The sequence below is a fragment of the Rhinopithecus bieti genome, unplaced genomic scaffold (assembly GCF_001698545.2).
Source record: "Rhinopithecus bieti isolate Rb0 unplaced genomic scaffold, ASM169854v2 scaffold_980, whole genome shotgun sequence".
Taxonomy (NCBI): domain Eukaryota; kingdom Metazoa; phylum Chordata; class Mammalia; order Primates; family Cercopithecidae; genus Rhinopithecus; species Rhinopithecus bieti.
The window spans coordinates 349,138-359,692 of NW_016803338.1; the positions used below are offsets into that span (position 1 = coordinate 349,138).

Genomic DNA, 10,555 nt, shown 5'->3' on the forward strand with positions numbered 1-10,555 from the left:
TGATTAAAAATACTTAAATCACAGTAGACACCCAAAAAGAGATGTTTCTCAACTTATGGTAGGGTTACATCCCAATAAACCTACTATCAGTTGAAAATATTGTAAATTGAAAATGCTAGCCTGTCTTAAATATGCTCAGAACACTTACAGTAGCCTACAGTTGAGCAAAATTATCTAACACAAAGCCCGTTTTATAGTAAAGTGTTGAATTTCTGATGTAATTTGATATTCTACTGAATATGTATGGCTTTGGCACTACAGAAAAGTCCTAAATTGGAGACCATACATAAATGAAAGACTAAAATCGAAAAAGAAAAAAAGAAAATAGGTTTCTCTAAATAAGAATGCCAAATCCAGAATTACTTTATATACAAGTACACATTCTAATATATGAAAAGATATTTTATCATTATTGCTTTACTGTATATTAGTGAATACACCAGACTACATTTTCTCAAATGGCAAATGAGGCACATTTCTCTTTGATTCCCCCAGGAACCTCAGCATCATCTGTCTTTTGGAGGATTCAGATTCTTACGACGTCTGTGATACTGTCCATGAGTATACCAACGGTGCTTAGTAGTAAAGAACATTTTGCTAAGTTGCTCTATCATAGGTCCTTCCTCAAGGTGTTCAACTTTTTCTTCCAGTCTGGTTTTCAGCACTTGCTCATGTGTTTCTTCATTGTTATGCACAGGATCTGGCTGAGGGATAGGTTTTGTGTGTTCATATGGAATGTCCACAGAAGGGTGGTAGCATACTATTGTCCTGCCATCAGAAGTCAGAGCAAGCTCTACATTGCAATTATAGTCATCTGGTAGAGGAGAATACATAGATTTATGACAAACACAATATAAAGCTCCATTTTGAATTGGAAATAAATGTTTCAAGATAGTTCTCTTTGACATCACCCATTTTACTGCAGCTACAGCCATGGTGTTTCAAGATGCTTATCAAGTGGTATGAAAAAAGATGTTCTGAAGAGAAACTGCTTTTAACATCTGCTTCTAGGCATACCAATTTCTACTCCTTGACAGCTTCTCACCACGAGCCCGCCATCTTGTTTCGCCTCACAGCTCTTAAGATTCTTTCCTTCGTCTTAACTTTAGATAATCTGATGACAATGTGCCTAGGCTATGATCTTTTTGTGATGAATTTCCCAGTGTTCTTTGAGCTTCTTGTATTTGGATATCTAGGTCTCTAACAAGGGTGGGGTAGTTTCTCTCAATTATTGCCCAAATATGTTTCCAAACTTTTAGATTTCTCTTCTTCCTCAGGAACACCAATTATTTTTAGATTTGCTCATTTAACATAATCCCAGACTTCTTGGAGGCTTTGTTCATACTTTAGTATTCTTTTATTCTTTGCCTTTGTTGGATGGGGTTAATTCAAAAACCTTGTCTTCAGGCTCTGAATTTCTTTTTTCTGCTTGTTCGATTCTATTGCTGAGACTTTCCAGAGCATTTTGCATTTCTATAAGTGCATCCATTGTTTCCTGAAGTTTTTATTGTTTTTTATTTATGCTATTTCATTGAAGATTTATCCCCTCATTTCTCGTATCATTTATTTGATTTCCTTAAATTGGGCTTTGCCTTTCTCTGGTGCCTCCTTGATGAGCTTAATAACTGACCTTCTGAATTCTTTTTCAGGTAGATCAGGGGTTTCTTCTTGGTTTAGATCCACTGCTGGTGAGCTAATGTGATTTTGTGGGGGATGTTAAAGAACCTTGTTTTGTCATATTACCAGAGTTGGTTTTCTGGTTCCTTCTCATTTGGGTAGGTTCTGTCAGAGGGAAGGTCTAGGCCTCAAGGCTGTTGTTCAAATTCTTTTGTCCTATGGGGTGTTCTCTTGATGTAGTACTCTACCCCTTTTCCTAGGGATGTGGCTTCCTGAGACCTCAAGCTGTAGTGATTGTTATCTCTTTTTAGGATCTAGACACCCAGCAGGCCTACTAGGTTCCAGGCTGGTACTGGGGGTTGTCTGCACAGAGTCCTGTGATGTGAACCATCTGTGGGTCTCTCAGCTGTGGATACCAGCACCTGCTCTGGTAGAGGTAGCAGGGGAGTGAGATGGACTCTGTGAGGGTGCTTAGTTTTGGTCATTTAATGCACTACTTTTGTGCTGGTTGGCCCCTCCTGCCAGGAGGTGGCACTTTCAAGAGAGCAACAGCTGTAGCAGTATGGGGAGGATCAGGTGGTGGGTGGGGCCCTAGAACTCCCAAGAGTATATGCCCTTTGTCTTCAGCTACCAGGGTGGGTAGGAAAGGACCATCAGGTCGGGGCAGGGCTAGGCATGTCTGAGCTCAGACTCTCCTTGGGCGGGTCTTGCTACAGCTGCTCTGGGGGATGGAGGTGTGGTTCCCAGGTAAATGGAATTATGTTCCCAGGAGGATTATGGCTACCTCTGCTGTGTCATGTAGGTTGTCAGGGAAGTGGGGGAAAACTGGGAGTCACAGACCTCACCCAGCTTCCACGAAACCCAGAAGATTGATCTTACTTGCACCGTGCCCCCAACCCAGTAGCACCAAGTCTGTCTCCAGGCAGTGGGCAAACAGGGCTGAGAACTTGCCCCAGGCTACCAGCCTCCCACCTGCAAAAGCAACTAGTGCTTTTGTGTTTCCCTGCCTGTGGAGTCTGCCCACCAGATTCATGCCTTCCCCCAAGTTCTGGCCAGGAGATTTCCTATTCAGTTGGAATTGTTACAAAGTTCAGCTGGAGTTTTCCTTCTACCTGTGATCTTTTCTGAATTCCTCTGGCAGTCCTCCCCAGGTAGCCCTGTGAGACAAGTCAGAAATGGCTTCCTTGGGAACCCAAAGAGCCCACAGGGCTTTTCCTGCTACTTCCTCTAACCCTGTATTTCACTTGGTTCTCTAAATTGACTCAGCTCCAGAAAAGGTCAGAATCTTCTCCCATGATCTAGACCTTCAGGTTCCCCAGTAAGGTTGTGTGTTTGGAGGTGAACAATCCCCCTTTCCTACTTCCACAGTTTGGACACTCACAGTATTTGGGGCATCTCCCGGGTCCTACAGGAGCAATCCACTTCCTTCAGAGGGCCTGTGGATTCTCTTGACTTTCCTGAATTATTCCTGCAGTAGTTCTGGAGCAAAAGTTCACGATGCAAGACCACATGCTGCTCTGTCCATCCGAGTGGGAGCTGCAATCTAGTCCTGCCTCCCGTCCACCATCACTGTAGCCTTGTATTAATAGTACAGTTTGAAGTCAGTTAATGAGATGCCTCCAGCTTTGTTCTTTTTGCCTAGGATTGCTTTGGCTATTTAGGCTCTTTTTTTTCCATATGAATTTTACAATAATTTTTTCTGATTTTGTGAAAACTGATGCTGGTAGTCTGACAGGAATAGCATTTAATCTCTTAATTGCTTTAAGCAGTGTGGCCATCTTAATGATATTGACTCTTCCAATCCATCAGCATGGAATGTTTTTCCATTTGTTTGTGTTGTCTCTGATTTCTTTCAGCAGCATTTTGTAGTTCTTCTTTTACCTCCTTGGTCAGCTGTATTTTTAGGTATTTTATTCTTTTTGTGTCTATTTTGAATGGGATTACATTCTTGATTTGACTCTCAGCTTGGACATTATTGGTATATAGAAATGCTATTGATTTTTTGTTCATTGATTTTGTATCCTGAAACTTTACTGAACTTGTTATCAGTTCCAGGAGCATTTTGGCAGATTCTTTAGAGTTTTCTAGGTATGGAATTATATTATCAGTGAACAGAAAAATAATTTGACTTCTTCTTTTCCTATTTGAATGCCTTTTATTTCTTTCTCTTGACTAATGGCTCTGGCTAGTACTTCCAGTGCTATGTTGAATAGGAGTGGTGAGAGTGAGCATCCTTGTCTTGTGCTAGTTCTCAAGGGGAATGCTTCCAGCTTTTACCCATTCAGTAGGATGTTGGCTGTGGGTTTGTCATAGATGGTTCTTATTATTTTGAAGTATGTTCCATTGATAACCTAATTTGCTGAGAGTTTTTATCATGAAGGGATGTTAGATTTTATCAAAGGCTTTTTCCATGTCTATTGAGATGATCATATGGGTTTTCTTTCTAACTCTGTTTATGTGGTGAATCACATTTATGGATTCACATATGTTGAACCAACCTTGCATTGTGAGAATGAAACCTACTTGATCATGGTGAATTAACTTTTTTTTTTTTTTTGAGACAGTGTCTTATTCTGTCACATGGGTTGGAGGGCAGTGGCACAATCACAGCTCAGTGAAGCCTCAACCTCCTGGGCTGGAGTGATCCTCACACCTCAGCCTCCTAAAGAGCTGGGACCACTACACGCAGCTATTTTTTATTTTTTCTGTAGAGATGGGGTTTCATCACGTTGCTCAAACTCCTGGGCTCAAGCAATTCTCCTGACTCAACCTCCCATAGTGCGGGATCACAGGTATTAGCCACCATGCCTGACCATGAATTAACTTTTTCACTTTTTCACGTGTAGCTGGATTCAGTTTGCAAGTATTTTGTTGAGCATTTTTTCAGTCTATCTTCATAGGGATGTTGGCCTGTAGACCTGTAGTTTCTTTTTTTGTCTTTGCCAGGTTTTGGTATCAGGATAATGCTGGCTTCATAGAATGAGTTAGGGAGGAATCCCTCTTCCTCATTTTTTTGGAATAGTTTCAGTAGAATTGGTACCAGCTCTTCTTTGTACTTCTGGTAGATTTTGGCTGTGAATCTTTCTGGTCCCAGAATTTTTTTTTTTTTTTTTTTTTTTTGAGTGTTAGATTTTTTTATTACTGATTCTATTTCAAAACTCAATATTGTCTATTTGGGGTTTCAGTTGCTTCTTGATTCAATCTTTGGAGGTTGTATTTCCAGGAATTTATCCATTTTCTGTAGATTTTCTTGTTTGTATGCATACAGATGTTCATAGTGGTCTCTGAGGAACTTTTGTATTTCTGTGGGATTGGTTGTAATGTCACCTTTGTCCTTTCTGAATGTGCTTATTTGGATCATCCTTTTTTTCTTTGTTAATGTAGCTAGCACGCTATCAGTCTTGCATATCCTTTCAAAGATCCAACTTTTTGTTTCATTGGTTCTTCGTATGGATTTTTGAATCTTGATTCCATTCAGTTCTGTTCTGATTTTAGTTATTTCTTTTCTTCTCCTAGCTTTGAGGTTAGTTTGTTCTTGTTTTGGAATGAACATTTTTAAGGCCTTTAATATATTTGGCCAGATTGCCATCCAAAAAGAATGTATCACTCTGCACTGCCAAAAGCAAAGCATGGAGTGCTCACATCATCTTAGAATAAAACCCGTCCATTTAATCAGCTCATTTGATGAAGGCCTAGGAAAACAAAGTTAGGGCATGATTCTTACTAGGTAGATGAAGAGAGTTAAGAGATGGCTAGTGGGGTGGGAAAGGACTGAAGCCTCAAGCCTTCTTCCTATTTAATTGTGTAGTATAGTGACCAACTAGTTCTAGTCTGCCTGAGACTTTCCAGGTTTTAGCAATGAGAGTCCAGAGTCCCAGGAAACCCCTAAGTGTCAGACAGACAAGGACACTTGGTCACTCTATCAAAAGTTAAACACCAGTACCTGAAGTTCTATTTAACACTTAAAGTTTCAGTTTTGAGCCTGTGTCTAAAACTCATTGTTTAAGATACTCCTTGGTATATTCAGGGAAAACATCATAGAGAACAGCCTAACATGTGTGAGTGGTAAATAGAATAGGTCGGGTGTGAATCCTTCTACTAACCTGAAAAAGAAGGCAGTCAGCATCCTTGGACCCTACTAGCAGCATCCAGGTCCAGGATCTTCCCCCTTCTAGGGTTCCATGTTCATGAAATCTGAGCCAAGCAACAGTATTGGTATTGGATTAGGCTTATTTAACTTCAACCACAAAAGAAAGCTAGATTTGCTGGAAAAAAAGCAGACATTCTCTGAAAAACATCCCCTTATTTTGTAAGTGTTCAAATTAACTACTAGGCATTTTCTTTCTTCTTCGTCTTGTTTTTTTTTTTTTTTTTTTTTAGACAAAGTCTCATTCTGTCAACAGGCTGGTGCAGTGGCATGATCTCAGCTCACTGCAACCTCTGCCTTCTAGGTTCAAGCTATTCCTCTGCCTCAGCCTCCCAAGTAGCTGGGACTACAGGTGCGTGCCACCACGTCCAGCTAATTTTTGTATTTTTAGTAGAGACGGGGTTTCACCATGTTGGCCAGGATGGTCTCGACCTCTTGACCTCGTGATCTGCATGACTCTGCCCTCCAAAGTGCTGGGATTACAGGTGTGAGCCACCATGCCCAGCGTCCTTTCTTCTTGTGCTATTGAAGAGGGATTTGTGATTCAGGGGGAGCTGACATATGATTCTTCAGCATGGAGAACTCTACCTGTCTTCAAAGGAAGCTCAGTTCTAGTGGGGCAAACACTGTGCATAGTTTGCCCTTGACCTTTGGGTTCCACAAGCTCTCTGTTGGGCTGGGTTGGAATTTACTTCCCACCAGTCACCCATGGAGGACCCACTCAGTGAGGGCCCTAGGTAAGGGAAGATGCACAGAACATGGTGCTGGGCCCTGGCCACTGTGCAGTGCCAAGAGAAGTCCTCCCTGAGTTGAGTTTTACAGCCTCTCCAGATCACCTTCATTTTAGGACTCTTTTCTTCATGATGCCTTTGTACCTCCCCAGAACAGTATTTATGATGAAATGGAAGAGAAGTGGTCAAAACAGAAGGCAAAATGGAAGAAGGATGAGGAGTTGGAGCGAGAAAATATCCTGCTACAGCAAAGTGAGTACAGAAACTCTAGCTTTTTTTTTTTATAGATATGATATATTTTTTTTTTTTTTTTTATTAATTGTAATATGAAACGAAAGTGCGTTAAAAAACTACCATGTTTGGTCTTGACTTGAGGAAGGTGGCCTTGGGCTTACCAAGGGTGATGGGCCACATGCTAGATACCTGAATGGAAGGTGCCCAGAGTTTTCATGAAAGCAAAATGACAACAAGGGTAGGGTCTTTTTTGAAGTTCAGGCATCTGATCTAAGAGAATCTAAGTCTGTACCTTCTGAAACTCATTTGGTCCAAGTTTGCCTGTGATGGCTGGAACAAATGCTAGAATCCCTGTAGGGAGTGCAGACTTATTATCTAGAAACAGATGAACTCAAAGTTCCGAGAGTTCTTTAATTAGAATGTGAAATGTTCACTTGCATGTGGGCAGGGGACAGATAGGAACAACACAATCCATTATACTAAGAGCTTCTATATTCCCACATCTTCCTGAAGGAATTCACACTTGGTAAATATTTTTAATATTTCCAACAACACAGAGCTTGCATCATACAAAGTACTCTATAGGTGTACCTCCCATCTCCATTGAACTTGTTCATAAAAGGAAAAAAGAAGAGAATTTGTGGAGACTACTCCAGGCCTAGAAGACTAGTTGAGGTAGGAATGGGACCTCTACAGACCTATTCTGCATTCCACGCCAACCACATTCATTTCAGATTTAGTTGATTTTAACAAATTACTCATTTAAATGCAGATACTACATGGGAAAATTAATTCACATTCTGGTAGGCACTCTGGACTGCCAGAAAGTAATATGAAGACCCTGGAGTTAAGGCTGGGGAACGGGAGGGGGAGCTGCTCCTGTTTGGGGCTTTACCTAGAATTCTAGTGCAATAGAACCCAAGTCATATCCCAGATTCTAGCTACTCATAACGACTCTCATCCCATGTTGCCAAAGTCTAAGTAAAGATGTAACCACCAGTTTTGGAAGACGAGAATTTAGCTGCTCACCATCCAGCTCAGTCAGAGGCTTACCCTGTCAGACCAGACACTCCCTGTCCTTCCCCAGAATTGCAACACTGAAGAAATCTGTTTCCCTTTGCCCCTCCTTCCTCCTGTTTGATACTGGGGCTTCACTGGCAGGTTTCCTTGCAGTTGTCCCAGCATCATTCTTTAAAAATACTTTCCTTTCCCCATTGAGTTGTCTTAGTGTCTGAACACTAAGTTGAAGCCTACCTCTACCCCAGCACTAAGTACAGGATGAATTTTATTGCTGGCAAAGTAATGTTAGCCAAGAGCTTTTACTTTAAGGTAAGGATATCCATGATAGCATAGTGGTTACGTCAGCAGAGGGAATGGACAAAATAAAAAGCAACAGATTCAAAATAAACTACACACAGAAGAACCGGAGATGTTGGTGGTAAATCCCATATGACTAATGTGATTGAGGACAACCACCATGCTCACCTCACCCTCAAGCACCTCCAGGTGAGTGTCAGAGGTTGAACAACAGGTTGCAATGACCTTGAGTCTGGAATTGCTTTTATCTTTAGGTATTCTGGGTTTCTCATTGCACCTGCTTTTCCCATCTTTACACATATATGTGTTTCCCTGTCACTTCCACAGAAAAAAAGATGACCAAAAAATTTGAATTGGAGTCAGGAGAAGAAGAGAAGAAAATAAATGAATCCTGCAGCACTGTCTTTGAGAACTTCATTCAAGAGAAGGAGGTAACTCAGTCCAAACCACCTTGGTTACTGAATGTGTAGTCCAGGTGATACATCCAAGTTCCCAGGTGTGACTCCATAATTAAGTGATCTTTTTGTCTTTCTGGGCATAATCCTCCTCTCCCAGCTTTCTGGAAATGTATGCAAACAGACTGACAGTCTTGCTGTCCTTTAGCTGGACAATCTTCCCACAGGCTAGACAGTTTTATCAAAGGGTTCTTAGAACAAAAATTATAATTAACTGGAAATAACAGAATGCTAAACATGCAGAAACTGAAAATCCTTATTTTGCCAAAATCCCATCTCTGAATATCCTTTTCATGCTTCACTGTAGCTGTTATAGCTGTAGTGCTATTACTGGGCGCTAGGGCAGGTACAGGTTTAACTTTATAGGAACTTGCCAAAACTATTTTCCAAAGTAGTTGTACCATTTTATTCTAGCATCTTAAATAAATTGGAATTCCAGTTGCTCTACATCCTTCACAACAATTAGTTTTGCCAGTCTTTTAATTTTGGCCATTCCAGTGGACATGAAGTGGTACTTCATTATGGTTTTCGTTTCCCTGATGACTGTTTATGTTGGGCATTTTCTCATATGCTTATTGGTCCATTCAAATATCTTCTTCCATAAAGTGCCTGCTCAAGTCTTTTCCCATTTAAAAAAGTAGGAGGTGCTTATATTTTTATTTTTAATATGTAGGAGTACTTTTTATATTGTGGATACAAGTTTTTTTGGTCAGATATACATGTTGTAAATATTGTCTCTCAGCCTATGGTTTGCCTCTTCATTTTGTTAATGATATATTTTGATATACAGAAGCTTTAAATTTTGATGAAAGGCAATGATCATTTTTTTACTTTTATGGTTACAGATTTTTGTGTCCTGTCTATAAAATCGTTGCCTATTCCAACGTCATGAAGATATTCTATTTTTTTAGAAGCCTTAAAATTTTAGCTTTTATGATTCTATGATCCATTTTGAATAATTTTTGTGTACATAGTGAAGTGTAAGAGTCATGGGTCATTTTTGTCTTATGGATATTCAGTTGACCTGGCATCATTCTTTAAAAATACTTTTCTTTGAAAATACAACCCATTGAGTTGCCTTAGTGTCTGATACAGTTTGGATTTGTGTCCCTGCCCAAATTCATGTCAAATTGTAATCTCCAATGTTGGAGAAGGGGCCTGGTGGGAAGTGATGGGATGATGGGGCAGATTTTCCCCTTTCTGTTTTCATGATAGTGAGTGAGTTCTCAAAAGATCAGGTTGTAGCACCTCCCCCTTCTCTCTCTTTATTTTGTTCCAGCTATGCAAGACAGGCCTCCTTCCTCTTTATCTTCTGCCATGATTGTAATATCCCTGAGGCCTCCCCAGCCATGCTTGCAGAAATGTGAGCCAATTAAACTTCTTTTCTTTCTTCTTCTTCTTCTTATTATTTTTTATTTATTATACTTTAAGTTCTAGGGTACATGTGCACAACGTGCAGGTTTGTTACATATGTATACATCTGCCATGTTGGTGTGCTGCACCCATTAACTCCTCATTTACGTTAGGTATATCTCCTAATGCTATCCTTCCCCCTCCCCCCACCCCAAAACTGGCCCTGGTGTGTGGTGTTCCCCACTCTGTATCCAAGTGTTCTCGTTGTTCAGTTCCCACCTATGAGTAAGAACATGTGGTGTTTGGTTTTCTGTCCTTGCGATAGTTTGCTCAGAATGATGGTTTCCAGCTTCATCCATGTACCTACAAAGGACATAAACTCATCCTTTCTTATGGCTGCATAGTATTCCATGGTGTATATGTGCCACATTTTCTTAATACAGTCTATCATTGATGGACATTTGGGTTGGTTCCAAGTTTTGCTATTGTGAATAGTGCCACAATAAACATACATGTGCATGTGTCTTTATAGCAGCATGATTTATAATCCTTTGGGTATATACCCAGTAATGGGATGGCTGAGTCAAATGGTATTTCTAGTTCTAGATCCTTGAGGAATTGCCACACTGTCTTCCACAATGGTTGAACTAATTTACAGTCCCACCAACAGTGTAAAAGTGTTCCTATTTCTCCACATCCTC

The 10,555-nt window shown here is 40.4% G+C and overlaps 2 protein-coding genes across 13 annotated transcripts in view; one reads left to right on the top strand and one right to left on the bottom strand.

Annotated features, from left to right (window-relative positions):
* FLACC1 (flagellum associated containing coiled-coil domains 1) overlaps positions 1–10,555 on the top strand; it is a 92,574-nt gene that overhangs the window by 62,852 nt on the left and 19,167 nt on the right. For 9 of the 12 annotated variants that reach the window (XM_017875781.1, XM_017875757.1, XM_017875746.1 and 6 more), the window contains 3 exons: positions 6,648–6,747; positions 7,554–7,556; positions 8,374–8,477. In XM_017875781.1, the coding sequence (XP_017731270.1) occupies positions 6,648–6,747; positions 7,554–7,556; positions 8,374–8,477 (207 nt within the window). The remainder of the gene's footprint in view (positions 1–6,647; positions 6,748–7,553; positions 7,557–8,373; positions 8,478–10,555) is intronic. The other 3 variants (XM_017875792.1, XM_017875809.1, XM_017875825.1) reach the window with 1 other exon arrangement.
* Positions 342–1,061, bottom strand: LOC108532100 (39S ribosomal protein L42, mitochondrial). Its single transcript, XM_017875862.1, has one exon. It carries the CDS (start codon positions 933–935, stop codon positions 507–509), a length of 429 nt encoding a protein of 142 aa, XP_017731351.1. The 5' UTR covers positions 936–1,061; the 3' UTR covers positions 342–506.